Genomic DNA, 22205 nt, shown 5'->3' on the forward strand with positions numbered 1-22205 from the left:
TAAGTTCACAAGTTAAGATATTCACCTTTGCAGGGCAAATTCCAGACCTAGGAAATTAACCTAGTGAGATCTGCAAATCCCAGGCTTTAGAAGCTTCTTCAGCCAGTAGCCGCCAAGATACCAGCCCACGGGGTGTGGTCTATTTCTCTTTAAAAAGGAGTGGCTGTTTTCTGCTTTCTCTCTTGGTTCCGGCTCTTGTTTCCAGCTCTTGCTCCAGCAACTAGACTCCTTTCCTGACTGACGGTGTTCTGTAAGTTTTCCCCTAAAATAAATATCCCCTTTGAATTCAAACTTGTGTGGGATTATTACGCACGTTTGGTGGGTTTACACTGGTTAAAAAAACATCAAAGAGATAATTAGAAGATGAACCCTATCCAGTCTCTATTTCAGTACCAGGCAATAAAAAAAATGTTGTAAGTGTTTATATTTATAAGAATGCTATACTTAGTTTTGTCCAATATCAGCTAATTTCTCATTCTTATTATCTAAATATTCTGTTATTCAAATTATATAACCAATATAAAGATTACATGCCTGGTTAAGAGGCAACTACAGGTGTGAATTTAACTTAGTGACTGTGCCATCTGTCATAAGGAAGTTTTACTCTTAATTGGAATATTCCACCTGGGAAGGATGGGGCAACTCCTGGAGATTAGATAAAAGGTCACATATCTGAGAGAATGAAAATGTAGAAGCTTCACAAAGGCTTCCTGCAGCATAAAAAGAATAATCACCCGCTAGAGGAGGAGCCTGTGCCCAGTGGGAGAGGATTTTCATCCTGCAGAATTTCCTCAGGCAGAGGAGACTCCTGAGTTGCTGACTCCATGAGTCTTTGCTGTAATGGTGTGGGCTTTGTGGTGGTGCAACTGTTTTGAAGTCATCCCTGCTTCTTGTAAGTAAACTCAGTAAAAACTCAAAGTCACCAAGTTTGACTTTGGTGTATTTGTTACTTTGGTTTCTGTGGGTTCCCTCTCTGGAGTGAGCAGATGTGTGCTGTGTGCTCCAAGAAAGCTCTATCACCTAACCTTACCCCTGTTCTCAACAACATGAGAGACAAGCTAACCCTGGAGCTCAGGTTAAATATTGCGAGAAGAGACATAGAGTACACAGAAAGAATTACACTCCAAAGAGGATCTGAGGAATAGAAAACCAGTAAAAAGGAATTGTGTCTCGTGAAGACAGGAAAAAACCTTATGCTTTTCCACAAGGCTGAAACCACAACTTAAAGAGACTAAAGAAACATAGACAAGTGCATATTTAAAGTAGGAAACTTTATCAAAGTGTGGAGATCATAGCCCTATGTGCATCATTGATCTACCTCTGTATCTATGTGTATTTATTAAATACACATGTAGGTTCCTTAATAAGAAAATGTATTAACAGATACCTAGAACATCAAAGTGGAGACCAAACTTCCTGAAAATCCTCAATATAGAATCCATGTCTAAGTCAGTACTAAAGCAGCTGCAAAGGTGTCCCCAGATGCTCAAAGTCTTTTTATGATGTAGCTTCAAGGTGAGGGCAGAATAAGGAACTGAAAACTTCTCAATGATATATGTTATTTAATTATAAGATTTAGAAATTACTTATATTGCCCATCCTCCTCACATTAACATGTAGAGAATAAAGTCAAATGAATGAGAAGATGCATTTGAATACTAGCTACCAAAATATCCAGTGATTTCTGGTCCCATCCCTTTTCAACTGCTAAGTGTAAGATGGGTGGGTTATTTGAAAGCAATGCCAAGGACGGAGCAGAAGGCTAAGAACTGCAAAGAGGGACAGGAGTCAAAACACCATAATAAGAATCAAAGGGTGAGCTTCATCAGAGTTGTTTTTAGAAGAAGAGAGCTAGCAAGATATTGGAATCATTTTTAATGAAATAAGAGTTACTCTAGAGATGGAAAGTGAGTGCTGGCATCAGATATGCTCCAATGTGTTTATAAAAGGAATGTGGGTGCCCAAATGACTGATTCAGCACCCCAGGAAAACAAGACAATTTCAGAGTTTATTACAGACATCTAGAGTTGTCTCATATGTGCGTTTTCTGTCTTACCCTTCTTTTTCATTTCCAGAAAGAGAAAAGAAGGGATCAACTTGTTTGTGGTTCACAGCTACAGCTATCTCATCATCTCTATGATTCCCGATACACACTAGTTTTTGGTTTCACAGAAACCTGACAGGTGGGAATCTGGCTTCTACATCATTGCTCTGCTTCCCTTTTGTTATCTCTGTCTGTCTCAGAGCTATGGAAGAAGAAATTTCTACTGTTTATGTCCTAGTCCCCATTCAGGAAGGGCCTCCATTCTTTTGCCCAGTGCAGACTGCTTCATACTGTAAACAAAAGTTGCTGGGTGTTTATTTTCTTAGTATCGGGAGGCAGGAACTTGTGAAAATACTGCTCAAAAAGTCTCAAGGTGGAAGTCTTCCATAAATGATAAACTTTCAACCTCTTCCTGAATTTTTGTCCTTCCTCTTGGGGAAAATCAAACAGATAAACAATTAAAATGGATATAAAATACTCTTCTGCAGACTCCACCCTATGAGAGGTTTTCACTTTGTATTTTTTCCATTCTCCATGACCCCATGGAGGTAACTAATGGCCAGTGCTGATTCTTTCTCTGACTTATCAGTCTTTCTTCTCCTGCTCTCTACTGCTAAGTCTTAAGTCAGTGAAATTAAGCAGTCTCATTTCCAGTGGAGAATTGATCAATTTTCTTGTTTTCTTTTAAATGTGTTAATCATGAAGGTGTATGCATTCTTAAAGCAGTAGTCTTTTATTAGACACAGTTCAGAGCAGCCCTTTTGACCTTTCTGAATGCATTTCATTAATTGTACAGTTCTGTCTTTTTTTTTTTTTTTTTTGCTGAGTGACTGATTACCACTTTTCATGGTATCCTTTTGACAAAGACTGTTCCTTGATTATAGGAGCAGTCTCAGGCATTGATCACATGATCTCAGCAAAGATGTTTCCAAGGATATGGCAAGAGAACGGGCAAAAGAGTAAGGTTGTGGTGTGATCAACTTGGAGACTACACAGGGTGGGTAAAAAAGGGGCATGCACCCTACTCACAGCTCTTCCTACTTCTTACCAGTGCTGTTGAATAAGGGTTAAAGTGATACCTGTTTAGTGTCATTTGTGTCCCATATTTTTTAGGCGTGCTGATTGGTTATCTAAACAGTGAGAGTGTGAAATTTTAAGGTTCCGACCTGATTCAATATTTTCCTTGAAGCCATTAAGTATAACAGCACATAGAAACTGTTGGGTTCTGATCAAAGCTTCAGCGGTAGTAAGCACTTAATTTTGAGATGTCATTTATCATTTTGATTGTCACTATTCCAGTTCTATTATCTACACTCATTCTGCTGAGATCTAAATTCGTAGAATTCAGATAGCTGTGGCGAAAATATAAATTTTATGAATTTGTAGAAAAGACAAACAAATGAACATCTTAAAATAAATAATTTTTCCCAGCCAATTAAGCCTTAAGAACCAAGCCAAAGAACTCTGTTGATACTCTGGTTACTGAGGGATTCTGGGAAATTGGCAGTTAACTGTCTGCAGTTGTGTCTCCACTAAGGTATCTACCAGGCTCCGGTGGAGAGTCCCTTCCCATGGCTGTTACTGATGATCTAGTTAAACTCAGTGAGTTTCAAAAGCAAGACACATGGGTCTGTGAAAGGAAATTGTAGAGAGTAATTATAGGGATAGAAGGATACTAAAGAAGGTATGAGTTATAGTAATCAAAATGCACTTTAAAAGACTAAATTCAATAAAAAAGACATAAATTTCTTCTATTGTGTTCTGAGCATTTATTCAAATAAAAGAAAAGGCATTGGCAACAGCAATAACAACAGGATAGCCTTTCAGTTTTGCTTGAGATTTATTGCATCATTTAGAGAAATGTTGCTTCTGATTGACATGATTCCCCAAAGAGGTACAGAATGATGAAAATCTTCACTCCTATGGAAAAGGGAAATTACACAAACATAAGTATTCTGTTGAGGCATGTACAGATTCTAATATAACCATATAATTGTGACATATACACTCACAACAAAGAAAAGCCTAAGGATTATTTAAGTGCTGTCCTACTGAGATGAAATCAGCACATATAGATCACAGGCTTCTCAAAATTTGGGTCCATAATAACCCACCCTGAGAAAGGACCATCCAAATCTGGGAATGCTAAGAAAGAAAACCACACTTTCTAGAGAACTGAAAACATGGCATCCCTTTGGTGTTTCTCTGCTCTCTCCAAAATTATGACAGACCTAAAAACCTGGATGAAGATCAGTTATGGTACTCTTCAGTTGTCTTTACACAAACTTTCCATACTGTACACTGATGTGGGATTACCCTCTGTATGCTGTAAATATGTTTTATTACCATTGTTAATAAAGTAGCTGCTTTGGCCTGTAACAGGGAAGAATATAGCAAGGTGGGAAGGCCAAGCAAAGATAGAGGAGGAAAGAAGATGGAACCAGGCAGACTCCATGCACCTGCTAAAAGAGAAAGCTGCCAGAACCTTACCAGTAAGCCACATCCATGTGTTGATACACAGATTAATAGAAATGGGTTCAATTAAGATGCAAGAGCTAGCTAGGAATACACATAAGACATTGGGTCAAACAGTGTTGTAATTAATATAGTTTCTGTGTGATTATTCAGGTCTGGGTGGCCAAAAAATGAGAGGACAGTCTCCATTTACAGTACACACACACACACACACACACAGAGAGAGAGAGAGAGAGAGAGAGAGAGAGAGAGAGAGAGAGAGAAGAGGGGAAAGAGAGGGGAAGAAAAGAGAAGAGGAGAGCAGAGGAGAGGAGAGGAGAGGAGAGGAGAGGAGAGGAGAGGAGAGGAGAGGAGAGGAGAGGAGAGGAGAGGAGAGGAGAGGAGAGGAGAGGAGAGAAATGTACAAAGACACTGGTACAACATGCTTATTTTATTGTCCTGGGAAGAGGTAGAAACGTTTTGTCAAAGTCACCCTTTCGGTGGTAGGCATCTGCAAACTAAGTTCTGGTTGTTCAAATGAAAATCGAACCTAAAAGAGAAAGGGAAATTTACAGCCATTATTTTCAGAGACTAGAATCTTGACTTGAGATGGAAAAAAAAACTACATTGACTATCATGACAAGAAACAATAACTCAAGGCATTGTAAGAATCACAGCTATCAGAATAGTCTCCCAGATGAGTTTTAAGTGCTTTTGCTGGAATTGACAAATATAAAGGATATAGGGATATTAAACTCTCTTCATTTTCTACAGGATAGGGGTTAATATAAATGATTATTTCTTAGGCTTGTGAGCATAAAACAGTGGCACCATGTAGGAATTGTTGACTAGTCAAAATAAATAAAATAATAATACAAAACTCTTTGGAAAGGATGACACATATGTCCAGAGCTTTCCTGCTGGCAGCAGCCCAAGACCACAGATGTAGAGTTGAAAAAGTATTCGAGTCCTACCTTTCTGAAAATATCCTCCAAGTGACAAGAGCAAGCATATTCTTTCATGTGTTTGATGAGTTCCATAATGAAAATAGAGCCCTTGTCAGGGTGTCTCCAAGAAATATTATCTGTGAATAATGTATATTCAAGATCTTATGAGACCTTACTCTGAATACAGCCCTCTGTAGCCTTTCTACTCTAACTGGACACTTTATATAGTGCCCATATTTTATCCTATAAACTGTCTGACAGTTTTCAATTTATATATATATATATATATATATATATATATATATATATATATATTTCAATTAATACCTCTTCTCTCTTCCTTAAGGTGGTTGCTATATACCAGGCAGATTTTCAAATGATGTAGTTCCTGATATCAAGGAGGTGAAAACTAATATTGAGGCAGGCCCTGGAGTAAGGGAGTGATAAGTTTTGGAGAATAAGTTTCTCAGTATTTTTGTCTAAGATGAGGTGTAATGAGTCTAATTCAAGACTGTTGTACATTTTAAAATGTGGTGTTCTTAATTAGAAGTTTTCAGTATTTATTTTTACCAGAAAGAGATATTTGTGCAATAGATAATCAAACCACAAATGTCTGAGCTAGGGAAAGGAAATGAGTGAGCAGTAGAAACTGCAAGTACTTTGACAGTGAAGAGAGTAAAAGGCCAGATTCTTTTCATAATAGTCCAATTAAGACCAGATTCTTTTCCCAAAGGTCCTACAATGTGATTGGGGTTTACACTGACAAATTTCATCTAGGTATGGTAACTGGTGTACAAAATTTTAATAGTCTGAACCATTTACAAAGAATAGTGAAAACAGCAAAAGAAAGATACAGAAACCAGCCAGTCAGATGGCAAGAATGGAAAGGTTTGAAAGACTCTATAACTATAGAGGATGTATGGTGCAAAATGAGAAGAAATCATATAAATGAACAGTTAAATCTAATAATAAAGTTGGCTGTATTCTTAAGCTGGAAACTTGTGGGAGTTTTGCTATGGTATTTTAAAATTAAATGCACTTGTTCTTTGGCAATTTCTATGATACATGGAAAGCATCTGATTTGTTTATGTGTTGCTCTCTCATTACCTCCCTCCCACCCATAAATCAATATCTCCCTCTTATATGTCTCTTTCCCATGAGTCATGTGTGATTTTAATAATTCACTGCCTATAATCAGTTCTGTCTGCATAACTAATGATATAAAACAATGCAATGGGGTATCAGTGGTTTACTACTTGGTATATTTCCAAAGATGATTCTCCATCCTCCTGAATTTATAAGCAAGGCACTATGATCCCACAATCTATCAATATCCATGATGTTTTATCATTGGAAAATTATATAGTGAGATATTCATTGGGCTTGGTCCACCCAGTGTAGGAGTGGACTATATCTGGAGGTAGTGACCATAGTCAATAATATAATCTGTAATCCGTTTGATCAGAGGCTCCTAGAAATCCAAAATTCAGGAAATGAAAAGCTCAAATGAGTTTTATTTAAGCCTTAACAGAGTAGGTAATGAGTGTATTATTAGAAATTAAAACCTTGATAATAAGAAAACTTAATGCTAGATTTTTTAGGAATGGTTCAATATTTCACACATATCATCTTATTCAGTTTTTGCAACAATGGCAGTATATTTGCAAATATTGGTGAGAAATTCAAAGAAATCTCAGCAAGATGAAACAAACAGACTTAATATAAGATGATACAAATGGAAGTGTCAGGATGTAGCATATATTTGAATCATTTATGAATATCTGCTTTCATGTATAAAACACTCTCACATTAAGCCTACTTAGCCTCCAATATGTAGCATAAGGTAGTTGGTCTGTGTGCTATCAGGGGGGTGTCTTGTGCCCACCCTCCCAACTATTCATACCAACATTGGAATTTCAGGGGCTTGAGCAGCTTGGACTCTGAGGATTTGAGGTCCTGTGCTCAGTTTTCCTGTCTCCATGCCTCAGTAATCGAGACTCTGGAAATACTTGATGCTGATGCACACTGGTGTCTTGACTAAGCCTGATGATATGAACCTTCCAGATTCTAATGACTTTAGGGTTCTTGAGCACACTTATTTTTCTGTTATCCTTCATAGTTCTAGGGAAAAATTTATGCACCATGGAAGAGATTACTAATTCAGCAAACATTGTATGTATATTTTGTCTGTGTGGAGGCAGGGGGTTGAATATGAAGTTTATGAAGTTTTAAAGTGGCATTAAATGTCTTATATAATACTAAATATGGTGTTCCTCTTACTAACAGTAAACCTGACAAAGTTCATATGCATAAAAAAATTTTTACGTGGTGTTGAAGAGCAGAAAGTGATAAAATCCTTTTCTTTGTGGGCTTTCTTAACGCCATCATCTTCCAAATCCGCATTCGCTTTCTTTCCAGTGTCGCCTACTGAATCTTTTACCAACACCACTCCTCGGTTCTCTGGAAAGACAAAATTGATTTTATGTTACTAACAATTTTCAAGGGAATTATTGTTTCCTTAAAATTTTATTAAACTCTATGTCTAAAATTATTAGTCTTTCTCTCTATATATGAATATGAATACATACCCATGCATATATATGTGAATGTGAATATATATGTAAATATATACATATGTATACAGTATTTGTTATGGGCCATGTTTCTACTACTCTTTTCTCTTTTAGTTTTTAAATAGATTCTAATAACACCCAAATATGAATATGTATGGATAATTGTTGATAGTGATATTCTCTAGTGGAAAAGGAAGCAAGTATCTACCAATTTGAAATACAATCTACAGAATGCATAATTAACTGAGTAGTAAAATATATGTTTGATATTTCGGTATCAAACATGAAAACCTGGCAAGTGCTGTCTGTATATAAATGACAAAGTCAGACTGTGAGCGTCCTGTTATTTAAACCCTCAGCACTCACCCCCACGGCAGGCCTGTATGATGATAACTTTGGGTTTGTCTTTCAGGCTTGGACACTTCAACGTGTTCATCATTCCAACAATAGTATCTAGTGTTAAAATATCTGCTTCTTTATCAGAGTGTGATTTCCCACATATTCCTTCCTGGATACCGTGGGACATGAATACAAGGAAAGTACTGTCAGAAGTCTTGTGCTCTGGGCAGACAGCAAATTCTTTCACTGCATTAGTCATCTCCTGTAAGAAAGCAGACCAGTGATTTTCAATGAACTACCATTGTACTGTGGGATTTCATTTAAAGCAGCCAAGGGGGTTCTTGAATAATTCCATGAAAATAGTGACATGGAAAAGAAACTTTCTAATACTCAATTTTATGAAAATCGAAGTATAAAGATCATAGGAAGTCATCCTGAGATCATTGAACTGGCTGAAATATTTTCCAGTTGAATGTTACAGGAGACTTTGGCTACAGCATTGTAATATTGACAAGCATAGGTAATATTTAGTGGTTCCTCACAAAAAGATGTCATCATTACAAACTAGCAAGGGTTTACGTTTTCTGACACTGTACCATGGCATTATCTAGGGATATGAAAGACATGAATATTATTTCCATATTTTGAGAAATCTTACCAGAGCTGTGAGATTCTCTTTCTTCTTCACAGTATATCCCAGACCCTGCAGCAACAACCCCATTTCTCTGAGGTCCACATCAGCTCCTTCTCTCCTAGGAAGATGGTCAAACTCTGTGTTGCAGATTATGAGGGCAAGACGTGTACGAGTGGACTTATCCATTATTGGATAAATCTGAATGAAGAATAGATTCAATGAACAGCTTTGTTTAATTCAATGTCTACTTTATATGCTTATGATAGTTCACAATTCCCTCTGCTTAATCCTTTCAAGAAATCAACCTTATGACAAAAAGATTATGGACAGAAATGGAATGAGTCTTAATTCAAGAGCACTAAGAGAATTAATGAATACCCAGGTAGTTTCTAAGCATCTACTCCTAATTTTGAAAATGAAATTTTGAAGAACAAAGCTAGGCATCCCTAAATTATAAAACTAATTCCTCTGATTTCTTATTGATTCTAGACATATTGATGCATACCTGACTCAGTTTCTTTATCTCTAAAATGGGTCATTTTGAAGGTTAACAGCTTTTTTTAATATAAGGTGTACAGAGTAATACTCGATCCACAGTAAGCATCTAATTTTAGGCACTGATTTTGCTGATGCTATTATTGTATGCCAAGGAATTGGGCCAGATTTGTAAAACTTCAAATAAACCTGAGGTTCTAGGAGGTAGAGAACTTTTACGTAAGGCAGAGTGACGCTTCAAGTCTGGCAAACACTGCAATGAACACGGCTGTGGCAAAGAATCACCACCCTTCAGAATGGCATCAGTACTCCTCAGCTTGTTCTATCCCAGATTCTGGGTACAGCACCTCTGAAGAATTTTCTTTCCAAATCTTTTGAGCTCTTTCTGAGGAGCATAACTTGAGGTCCCCACTTGGTCCCAGAAATGTGTCACCTTCTTTCTTCTGTTCTTCCTTTATTTCTGTAAGAGACAAAAGAAAATGCCAATATATATATTGAAGCCTGGTGGTCTTGTTTCAAGTCTCTTCTAGCCTTATCTATGTGTGTGGACAGTGAGTAAAACCCTGGGGTCCTTTACACACTGTAGAATGAGATACACACTACTATTAATGGACACATTGCAAGCCAGAGATCTTCAGTAGTGTGATCTGCAGTCTATCCTAGGATTAGTATTTTGTTAAATATTTTAGATAAAAACTAAGAAAAGCATGGAGTATTGGAACATTTACCATTTATTTTAGAAAATATTTGAAGCTTAGATTGAAATTGTAGGTAGACGACAGTAGGGAAGATATATTATTTAATCCCTCTGAAAATTATAAAAATATGTTTACCTTTTTTTAACTTATGCACAATAGGAGGCATCACTTGGAGTAGTTTTTAAAAAGGATCCTCAGAGTTCTATAGGTGCATCCACACTGAACCACAAACTTGTCCTTGTTACTAGCAATCCAGAATATAGTCTGTCTGAATGATCAGTTGTAGCCAATAGAAGATACAAATGTGTTTGGTTTGTGACACATCTGAGCTGAGTTTGCAAAGTCTCCCACAAACTTCTCACATTCTTTCCAATGTCTCTCACAGGAAGGCACTGTTAGTGCCTTCTGTTGTAGGTGTGTGAGATACAGAGTGCAATATCTCTGGCAAGGAAGAGAGCTGCATTCTCTCTCATTGAGAATGTCTCATATAATGTTCATAAATAAGAAACAACCTACTATTATGGAAGAACCACTATGAATATTGACTTTCTTACTGAATTCTGTGTTATCTAAATAGGGGTTTTATTACTATACCTAAGATGGTGGTAGCTTTAATTCAGTGATAAAAATAGTTTAAAATAAATATTCATACAATATTTAATCATTCAAGTTCATTTCAAAAGAATTATCATGTGCCGGGCTTACTATACTATTCCTGAAGATTTTTTAGAGCAATGTCAAGAATACAATTGACATGTGATAGCTATTTCTATAACGATCAAGAAATTATAGCTTACATAGATAACTGTAGAGAGAGTAATGATTGGCAACTACTGCAGGCTACAAATTACAGGTGTGTAATAAAGTGGCAGAGGACGTGAGAGGGGAACTCACTAAAACTTAGCCACACACTAAAGGAGGTCAGAGAGAAAAGGAAATACTAAACATGCACTTCGATATTCACATTTTAACAACTGCTCAAGATGACAACTATAGCTAAGAAAGGGAAAACTGAAAAGGATGAGGATAGGACTGTCACGTTTACCTTTGGAGGCGTTTAGAAACATAAGTCCAGAGGAGATAGGAATATGTGCACTAGGCACTTGAATGATAAGGTTTAGTACCCAACTCTGCAGTTAAGATTTGAGATACAAAGTCAGAAAATTTTACTATAAATATGGGTGTTGAAGCCATGAGAAATGCTTTGCATGAGCAAGGTATGTAGAGAACAGGATGAAGAATATCATAGAATCGATGCTTGGGAGTTAGTCATTAGCTAATTATCAGTTAGTCAAATCCCTTCAACCTAGGTTTACCCCATGAAGAATATAGTCAAAAGCATTTGTGTTTAAAGGGTGTCGTTCCTTTTCGAACAAGTATACCTGAGGAAGAAGGATGTCCTCCCGGAATATCATCTGTACTAACGGTATTTGCAGCTGGTGTACCTGATGAGAAATAAAGGAAATTAATTCATCAACAAGGTGATAATTGGTTATACAACAAGTTTGGGGCCAATGGCAGATACACGAGACCAGGAAGAAGAAATAGGAGTAACAGAGATAAGAGACATATAATAGGGTCACTGACACAAAAATGGGACTCTGGTGTCTGAAGTGAGGGAGTTACATTCAAACCACATAGGAAATATGTGAACCAGACATTATTTATAAAAAGATATTGATTCTCAATGTAGTTTGAGATGAAGGCTCTTACCTGCTTGGAGCTCCAGAACGCCTGCTAGGTAGCTGTCCTCTTTACAAATGTAAGTGAGTAGAATTTGGCTTGCCTGGGGACCTTTCCTGGTGACAGAATCACACAGGTTCCGTGCTTTGTCCATAACAGTGGCTTTTACAAGTTTTATTCTCTCCATCTCTTCCTGGTTCAGAACTTTCTTCTCCAAAAGTTCATCCAGCAAGCCATTTATTGTCCCTTCACCCACTGAATTGACGAACTGCTTCCTCTTTGCTCTGAGGATGTTGTCTGTTTAAGGCACAAACATTTCTCCAGTCAGAAAAACAACCACATGTTCCTTTCCTGTTGTAAAAAATGCTTGGCCTCTTTCAGAATTAAAAAGTAAAATGTCCCTTTCACATACATCTCTTACCCGTTTCTTTTTGCTATCTCTGCCCTCTATTTTCCCTCAACATTACACAAGAGCATAGGGGGAGACACAAGTAACAAGCTACTGTCTTTTGTTAGAACTCAAAAAGCATAAACCTCATCCTGGTTCCACATGTTATCAAATCAGATTAATAAAACAAAGAAAAGGTGACACAACATACTCCTTTGCAGCCTGTATCTCAGTCACTCATCTGGTTTTGTCGGTCAGACTAGATCCGTGTAATAGTCAAGAATGTAATGTGACTGCAGAAAACAAGCACAACAGCACTTCCTTTCTGGCTCTGGCCTTTACTCTCTGTGACTTTAAGAATCTTCTGTGCAGATTTCTTCCACACAGTCTTCCCCTTCCCAAGATTCAGCTCACTTAAAAATCCGCAGAAACTAATGACAGCTTCCAGAAAAACCACCCCTTTTCTAAATGACTTATTCACAACTTTTCCCCTTTACAAACAGGGACAACTCACCAGCCATGGCGTTTCTCTCCTAGCATGTGCAGCTACTGAAACTGAAAGTTCCTTTCCACCAGGGCGTGTATGCAGATTGCGAAATAACCACCCTTCCTGTGTTGCTCCTGCTTCTTTCCCTCATTAATTTACGCTTCTGGAGCTCAGACTTGACAAGGAGTAAACCTGGGAAATGATCTTTGCACAACACTTGGAGTGGCTCCTGGCAGGAAGGGAGAATATCCTAGGCTTTAACAAAACAATGAGCTGTGACAAAGCAACAAGTGGGGGAGGGAGGTTAGAAAGGGAAGATCTGAGGCATCCACAGGGGATGAGAACAGAACAGGGGTGAAGGGAAGGCTCCCACAGGTGTTTCTGCTGCAGCTCAGTATGAGATTGGGAGACTGGAGCTGGAAAACCCAGGGAAGACAAGACCTGCAGGCAGCTTATCTAAGAGGCCCAAGAGCTCTGAGGATTAACAGGGGTGCCTGCTGGAGTTGGGGATGGAATGAAGCCAGGAGTGGAGGAAGGGAGGTTGGAAGGGGAAGGTCTGTGGGGTCCATGGGAAATGTGGGAAGGGAAGTGGTACAGAGAAAAGAGGCTGCAACTGGAGTCCTCTTGCAGAGACAGGCAGGAGCTGCCAGGGACTGAATGTGGTGGGGAGGAGAGGGTGATGAAGGTCTTCAGTGCACTTGCCTGTTTCCTGGCTTCCTAGGCTGGTGTGTTCACAGGGAATGCTTACTTGTCTTGGGTGCTGGGATAATGGCATGAGTCTTGGAAAGGAAGCCTGAGGGAGAAGACCTTTGTGATCTATTACAGATGAGGACAGAGGAAAAGCAGAAGGCGGTAGGTGTTCTGGTTGAGGGCTGGAGATGAGACTGGGGCTTGGATCAAAAATCAAGGAGCAGGGCTTGTGCTGTTCTAAAAATCACAACTCTCATCTTAAAAGTAAAGAGACAGTTTATCCTGGAGCCATTTTTGGGTCCCAGTATTTCTAGGTTCCCCGAATTCCAAGCTCCAACACGGAAGCAGTTTCATGAAGTTTTTCTAGTTGTAGGGAACCAAGCAGGTCCTAAATCCAGGCAAGTTTACAACACCTTGGTGAGTACAGCAGACACACTGAGATGGGGAAAGTTTTTCTCTAGTCCTAAAATCTTCCTCAGGGACGACCTTAGCTCTCTGATGGTGAAATCTCATGATTTCCTGAGTTAATAGCTTCTAAGCAGTTTTTATTTATTTTTACTACATGTTAGTTCAGATAGAGAGTGGGGCAAGGAAAGGCTGTTCAGAAGACCAAAAATAGCACAACATAAAGTTATGAGCCTCTAATCCTACAAATTTCCAATCTTTCCACAGTACAGAACTCCAATTGGTCCATCAGTCTCTGCAGACACGGAAGTTTCTTCCCAGAGATTTTTTTCCACATCCATATACAGTTTCTTTTGGGGAATTTTCCTTTATACTTGCAAGTAGATGACTTACTTCTTGGCTTCTTGTGTTTCTTTTCTGTTTGTTTGTTTTTGTTTCATTTTTTTCTATGATGTATATAGTCAAGGAATATATGCTTCTTTTAAAATCTTAGAAGGAGAAAGGAATGGCTTTCAGTTAAGCTTTTGCTTCCCTATTATCAGTAATAACTGCAACCATATGACAGAAACTTTAAGGGAGACATAAATATATCCCATTCACATTAGAAACTACACTATAGTGAAGAAGAGAGAAATCTGGAAAAGGAACTTCATTGAGTTCTTTTGAGGGGAAAACAATGGACATTTAGAATGTAGGCATCCAGAATCAAGTAGTAAGTAGAAGGTTGGTAGACTTTGGTACATACTTGAAAAAAGTAACAGTGTGCCACAGCTTGGTTTTTGACTTGGGCTGTTGTATTGCCTAGTTTTATAACAACTTGACAAAAGCTAGAATCATTAGAAACGATAAAACTTTAATTGAGAAAAATGTCTCCATATGTTTTTGCTGTAGAAAAGCCTGTGTGGCCTTTTCTTTATCAGTGCTCATTGTGGGATGGTTCAGCCATTTATGAGTGGTGTCATCCTGAGCTGATGGTCCTGGGTTCAATAAGAAATAATCTGAACAGGCCATGAGGAGAAAGCCAGTAAGCAGTGTTCCCCCATTACTTCTTTATCAGCTCCCGGCATCCATACTCCAATCATGTTTGCATTTTTGTTCTCTATTCCCTCAGTGACAGGTTGGTACCTGGAAGTGTAAACCGAAAAAAAAAAAAGCTGTATCTCCCCAAGTTGTTTGGTCATGGTGTTTGATCATATCAATAAAACCCTAAGACAGGTGTCAATAGAGAAATCAACATTCTACATTAATTAAAACATGTATATATAACTTTGCAAACATAGTGTTGCCCTCAGTAAAATTGATAAAACGTAGGAGAAAAAGTTTTGGAGGGTGATGGCAACTTTAGCTTTGGGCATATCCAGTTTAATGTGATTTAAATACAGGGGTTAACTAAGAGAAGCTTACAAAGCCACAAAAGTGCTTTACATCTGAGAAATTGATGAGAGGTGATGCACCCTGCAGATGAGAATACTCAGCATACGAATACAGTGAACATCCAGAGAATATTTCTTTATCTTCTTCTTTCGATTGCTGTTGCTATTGATTGACATGGTCACAATATATATCTCTAGTTGGCCTGGAACTCAAATGCAGAGCACAATGGTAGCAAACCAACAGATATCTGCCTGCCTCTGCCTTCCAAACAGAATGTTAAGATTAAGGTGCATGTTACCATACCCAACTCAGAGAATATTTCTGAGTGGGCTTTAGAAATGGAACATCAATCTCAGCCTCACTAGCTGGTCAGAATGCAAGCCATTTGTGGGCAGGTTCCTTCACTCCCCCAAAAGATCCTGTAAATTGCAAGTCACATTTCATCCCTAAGCCAACCCATCCTCTGTGACCTCAATGGCTCCCTGAGACACAGATACCACCTGTACTGATTGGACCAAGAGATGAGTGAATGACCTTCCAGCTGGACAGACCACCTCTAGGTCCTAAGCCCTGTGCTAACCCTGTGCCCCTCTCCTGCGTATCACTGCCAAACTAGCTTGTCAGTGGATAAGGGTCCTGTGGGTAGGTTGCTCCTCCATCACCCAAATATGACCCTATATTCTATGAATCCCACTGTGTCCCCCAAACCTACCCATCCCACATGACCTCAGCAACTACCTTATACACAGACACCCCTGCACTGATTGAAACAAGAGGCACAGACACTGTCTGCACCAATTGGAGGAAGAGATGGGTAGATACCAGTTCAAGAACATGTTCAAAACCTAAAGAACAATATGGTCATGCCAGAACCTAGTGGTTCTGCAACAGGAAGACCTGAACAAACATATATAGAAAACACAAAAGAAAATGACCTTTAAAAAACTAGAAAAAATAAACATCCTGTGTGAGGTAAACCAGCCTGAAATACAACACGGTATGGACTCACTCACAATTAAATACTAGATGTAAAGCAAAGGATAACCAGACTATAATTCACTGCTCCAGAGAAGCTGGGTAACAAGGAGGATCGTACGAGGGACACAAATAGATTTCCCTCAGAAGGAGAAATAGATGAGATCTCCTGGGAAAACTGGGGGCAAAGAGGTGTGGTAGAGGGGAAGGGATGGGGAGTGAGAACTTGAGGGAATGGGATGGTTGAGTTGGGGGAGGAACAGAGAGGGAGAACAATGAAAGAAATATCTTGATAGAGGGAGCAATTATGAGATTAGGAAGAAGCCTGGTGACAGGGAATCTCTCAGAAATCCACAAGGATGACCCCAACTAAGACTCCTAGCAATAGCAGAGAAGGCTTCATTTGGCCTTTCCCTGTAGTTTGATTGGAGAATACAGCAACTGTCATCACAGAACCTTCATCCAGAAACTGGTGGAAGCATATGCAAAGATCTACAGTCAAGCACCAGGTCGAGGTCTGGGAATCCAGTCAAATAGAGGGAGGAGGGAGTATATGAGCAAGGGAGATCAAGATCATGATGGGGAAATCTAAGAACCAAGCTTGTGGAAACTCATAAACGCTAGACTGACAGCTGTGGAGCTGCATAGGACTGAACTTGGCATCAGTTGGAAACAGTTGTGTAGCTTGATCTATCTGAGTGGCCTTTGTCAGTGGGTCCAGGATCTGTCCCTAGTGCTTGAGCTAACTTTTGGAGCACATTCCCTAAGGTTGGATACCTTTTTCAGCCTTTATGCTGGGGAAGAGATTTGGTTCTGCCTCAACTTAATGTGCCTGGTTTGGTTGACTTTGCATGAAAGCCTTTATCCTTTCTGAAGTGTGAATGTGGTAATAAATTGTGGCAATGGAGGTGAGAAAAGTAGGAGTGGAAGAGAAAACTGTGTTTGGAATGTAAAATGAAATTAAGTTTTTAAAAGGAAAACTGAAAGAAAGAACTACCAGAAAAAAGAAAAAAAAAAACCAACCAAGCAGAACAAGCTATTGGGGCAAACAAATAAGTCTCTCCCTTCCATGGCCTCTGTATCAGCTCCTGCCTCCAGGATCCGACCCTACTTGAGGTCCTCCCCTTAAAGCTCTTGAGAATGAAATGTTATATGAAACAGTGAGTGAAATAAACCATTTATCCTCTTCCTTCCAAAAAGAATAACTTACTACAGTATAAATGCCACATCTTCATGAATCTATAAGTAATACCAAAAAAGACAGACTTCAAAAGTTGTTCTTGCTTTAAAAACAAGTAAACAAACAAACAACAAAAGATCAACACATCAATTTACTAGAGTGAGACAGGCACCCATGGTTAGGAGGTTTAGGTATGATAAAAACTCCTAAAACAATAGATGAGAGAGCAATGACACCTATTAAAACAGCCACTGAACAGTATTCCAGAGTCTGTGCTAAGAGAGCTCTTCCACACACACTGAACACTGGCAGAAAACTCTCATTTTCTAGGACAGATAGATAGATGTGACATTATCAACTACTGTCCGGATGTGAAATTCATCTTTTAAAATATGTATGATGGGACTGAAGAGATGGCTCAGTATTAAAGAACACTTGTTGCTCAGACAGGGGTGCAGTCCCGAGCATCCACCTGGAAGCTCACAAATCCCTGCTATTTTATTTCCAGAGTATTCAAAGTCATCTGCTGGCCTTTGCATGTACAGACATGTATATCATGCACATGTATATGTGCAGAGAAAACATTAATATTTATTAAAAATTAATCAAGCTTAAAATGGATATGTATGTAATAGTTCAAAATGGACTACTACTGTAAAAGTATTTCCAACATGGAGTCATTTACCTTGGATATCAGCAGTCTAAGGGAGAATATAGGAAACAGAATTGGAAAGAAACATCTCTTTGCTTGGAGACAGCCTTACAAATGTTCACTGTGGAAAAAGAAAATCAAGCCACCTTGCTTGCCACAATCATAGGGTGTAAAGGTTATCATGAGGCCATACATAAACAGTGAGATCACTCTGCTTACCTTGCTTAAAGTAGATATGCCAGTCTTTTTGTAAAGAAAAAAATTTAACTTTTTTTCAGATTTATGCATGACGTATGTAAGTGTCACACACACGGACAGGACTTGAACTCGAGACCTCAGGCAGAGCAGTCGGAGCTCTTACCTCCCAGCCACCTGTACGGCTGTTGTGATATGCCAGTCTTTTATTCTGTTTTTTTTTTTTTCTTTTCAAGACAGGGTTTCTATGTAGCTTTGGAGTCTCTTCTGGAACTAGCTCTTGTAGACCAGGGTGGCCTCGAACTCCCAGAGATCTGCCTACCTCTGCCTCCCGAGTTCTGTGATTAAAGATGTGCACCACCATCACCAGGTCTTTTATTCTGTTTTTAGAAGTAGTTAATATGTCTCTTTTTTCCCCACACCCAGACAATTATCAAATTCAATATAATTTAAAAAATAGAAATATTTAAATAATTAAAAAATTGGAAATAGAAATATTTAAAAATTAGAAATAGAATATTTGATATGAAGTGCAGGAATTTTGGGCAGTAATTAATACTCTACAACTCTGAAGGTTGTTGGATAGGATACTGAATTTTGACAAATAGTAAAGGCTCTCTCACAAGTAGTATCAGAAGAATGAGCAATAGCTGGTACTCAAGATTTCAGAGTCTGAACATGAGGTTGGGTGAGAGGAAGAAGAGCATTCTGATGAGAGAAGACAGTGGTTGGTGCAAACAGTTCACTGGAGGTTTAAAATGGGGGAGGTTATTTATTCCGTAAGAAGCCTGGATGTGTATATAACCTTGTGGTAACTTGACAGGACTTGAAATTCCATAGGAGAACTTGGTGTATCTTCAAAGGTGTTTATAAATCAATTTAGTTCAGAAAAGAAGATATGCCCTTTCAGGGCGAGGGTAGAACCTTCATGTGCATGGGATGCCAAGAGAAATAGGAAGGGTTAAAACAAGCGCAAGCAGAGTACCAGAATTTAAGATTTCTTGCTTTCTGACTGGGAATTTGATATGACCAGAATTTTCTTCCATCTTTTATCTCTTCTCATGGTGATTGTACCTTCTTAACTGTTAGAAAAATTTTTTTTCCATCTTAAGTTATTCTTTTAGGTATTTGGCATAATATTAATAAAAGTAACAAATATGGTAACTAGTAGCAGTAGAGAAGCACCATTTTGGGACATGTTAAAAAGCTATTAAATGAAGCTGTTCTGTCTGAAAAAAAAAGAAAAGAATTTCTCTAGGAAGGTTATAGCTACAAATGGTGGTTCTGAAATATCTATCTAAGAGAGATTTCCTGATTAAGGAAGTGGTGAATTCAGAAACTGAGACAATCATTTTAAACTGCTCTCTCTTAAACTCTTAGATTTTATTTACATTATACTTATCTTGACTAGAAGTAACTAAGAGTTTCTGGGCTTCAGAGATCAAGTCAAGTTGGGTGCAGAGGTCAGCAGCTCCTACTTTGAGCGTTGCCTTCCAGATGCTGTCATTACTACCAGAACTGGAGAGTGGCTGTTACCCAGTGCACATGCTGGGGACAGCAAGGCCCTCATGGGCTTTAATAACTTTTCTGAACATGAGGCCCCTCAAGATTGAATCTTCATTGAAATTATCTGTAGTTAACAGACTTGTGCCATGTGCATTGGATTATTTGTAAGTTTTGTAGTATTCATGATCTTAAATGGAATTCGGTTGTTATCTCTGCAACAGGGGATTAATGCAGATTTCCTAGATTTTCTTATACTCAATCTCATGATGCTATCTCTACTGAAATCAATAGCAATGCACATAATAAATTCACTTTTTTAAACATTCTGTTGCTACCAAGCACTCTGCTAGACCTTTACAAAAACCTTTAATTCTTTGAAAGATGACATGCACACAGTGGTGTTCGTTTCATTTTCAATATGGACAAAACTTCTGGTGGCCGCACATTCCTCTGCCTTGATCGTAGGCAGTGCTCTTGATCCCTGAGATGATATCAGACCATTCTCAGACTGTGCCCTCCCAAAGAGTTCATGTCATTATTAAAACCTCCAATACAGGCAAAAGTACAAAATCACTGATTTCTGTCAGAGTTCAGAAATCCTTCTGTGGAGTAAAATATTGAAAATGCTCAATATCACACTTAGCTTCAGCCTACAGTGATTTCATGCTGTGACTTACAGTGGTAGTTTGAATGTAATTGAACCTCATAAGCTTCTAGGAAGTGCCACTATGAGGAGGTGTGTAGTAGAAGGAGGAGCGAGCTGTGCCCCACTGCCAGGCTAGCTTACACCCAAAATAACCACACAGAAATTTATTAATTAAATTATTGCTTGGCCTATAACCTCTAACCTCTTATTGGCTAACTCTCACATCTTGATTTAACCCATTTCTAATAATATGTATGTCACCATGAGGTCGTGGCTTACCAGGGAAAATTCAGTATGTCTGACTTGCCAGCTTCAAGGTGGCTCTGCTGCTGCTGCTTTCTTCCTTCCAGAGTACAGTTCTGTCTTCTCCATATATCTAAGTTTTGCCCTATCATGCCAAGCAGCTTTCTTTATTGATTAACCAATGGAAGCAACACAAATACAGAAGGATCTCCTACACCAGAGGTGTGCCTTTGTTGAAGTCCATATTGCCTCATGAAGGAAATGTGTCACTGTGGGGGTGGCTCTCCAGTCTCACATACACTCAAGTCATGCTCAATGCTCAGTTCACTTCCTGGTGCATGTGGCTCAAGACATAGAACTCTCAGCTCCTTCTTCAGCACCGTGACTGCCTGTATAGTTCCATGTTTCCCACCATGGTGATAATGGACTAAACCTCTGAAACAATAAGCCACTCAAATGTTTTCCTTTATAAAATTTGCTGTAGTCGTGGTGTCTCTTTACAGCAATTGAAACCCTAAGTAAGACATTTATAGTGAGCAAACTCAAGAGAATAAGAAACACATTTATTTCAGCTACATAAAGAGTTCATCAGAAGTACACTAACTGAACACTCCAGTAAATTTACTGGTCTTCATCCCTGGCACCCGTCCTTTACTACATTCTATGCCAGAAATTTTAGAAATGGACAGGAGTTAATGAATCAGAACCTGTCCTCTGCCTTCTTGAGTATTTTACTTGAAAATACATCACTATGTAGGCAAATAGAAGTTAGCCTAAGCAGAAAGAGGGCCAATTTCCTCCTGGAATTGCCTCAGAGCCTCTGTAAGTAACCATACTGTACTGGTTCTGCCTATCTTCATTCTCCAGAAAACAAGTCATACCAACCACACCTTCCCACTTGGAGCTGAAAGGCAATGTCAGTACATTCTGAAACAGGGTTTAAAGAAGGTCTCCTTCTGAAAATGGAGCCCTCAGGTCTACCCTATTACATTCCAATGAAAGTAGGTTTGTGAACTTTAAATAAATAGTTACCATAGACTCAGATCAGAAATATTATATCAAAGTGTTTTTGTGGTGTGTACATGTGTGTAACTTGCAAGGATGAAGTGTTACTAAAATTTTGGAATGAAGACTTCATTTGCTTTCCACGGCTGCCACACTGCCTGAAAGCATAAAAGTAAAGCTGGTATATTTTTTCCTCTTTTTTATTGTTTATATTGCACTATACTCCATTCCTCTCCCTTCCTCCTGTCTCCCCTTCTACCCTCTCCTGTGTGATGCCCACACCCAATTTACTCAGTTTCATGTCTTTAATCCCAGGACTAGGGAGGTATAGGCATGTGGATCTCTGTAAATTCGAGGGCAGCCTGGTCTACAAAGTAAGTTCCAGGACAGCCAAGGCTACATAGAGAAAAACTGCCTTGAAAAAACTACCACAAAACAAAATAGGTGGTGGTAGCACACGCCTTTAACCCCAGCACTCAGGAAGCAGAGCTAGGCAGATCTCTGTGATTTCAAGGCCAATCTGGTCTACAAAGTCAGTTGGTCTAGCTTAAGGATTGTAATGGAACCCTCAATTAAAAAAAGAGAGAATTTG

At 38.8% G+C, this 22205-nt stretch overlaps 1 protein-coding gene across 1 annotated transcript; it reads right to left on the reverse strand.

Moving 5' to 3' along the window:
• Positions 1-3865: 3865 nt before the first annotated feature.
• On the reverse strand, positions 3866-12908 carry Casp1 (caspase 1). The gene is made up of 10 exons (XM_087905881.1): positions 12770-12908; positions 11898-12164; positions 11567-11629; positions 9834-9946; positions 9016-9189; positions 8385-8619; positions 7771-7905; positions 5473-5582; positions 4945-5048; positions 3866-3964 (listed from the first exon to the last, which is right to left on the reverse strand). Exons 1-9 carry the CDS (start codon positions 12774-12776, stop codon positions 4950-4952), a joined length of 1203 nt encoding a protein of 400 aa, XP_087762007.1. The 5' UTR covers positions 12777-12908; the 3' UTR covers positions 3866-3964; positions 4945-4949.
• Between the last annotated feature and the right edge of the window lie 9297 nt (positions 12909-22205).

Source organism: Myodes glareolus, chromosome 4 (assembly GCF_982192425.1).
Source record: "Myodes glareolus chromosome 4, mMyoGla1.1, whole genome shotgun sequence".
Taxonomy (NCBI): domain Eukaryota; kingdom Metazoa; phylum Chordata; class Mammalia; order Rodentia; family Cricetidae; genus Myodes; species Myodes glareolus.

Coding starts and splice junctions, on each gene's coding strand:
- Casp1 (XM_087905881.1), bottom strand. Junction 9,947..11,566: donor AGGACATCCTTCTTCCTCAG/GTATACTTGTTC, acceptor TGTCTCTTACAG/AAATAAAGGAAGAACAGAAG. Junction 7,906..8,384: donor CATACAGGCCTGCCGTGGGG/GTGAGTGCTGAG, acceptor TTGTCTTTCCAG/AGAACCGAGGAGTGGTGTTG.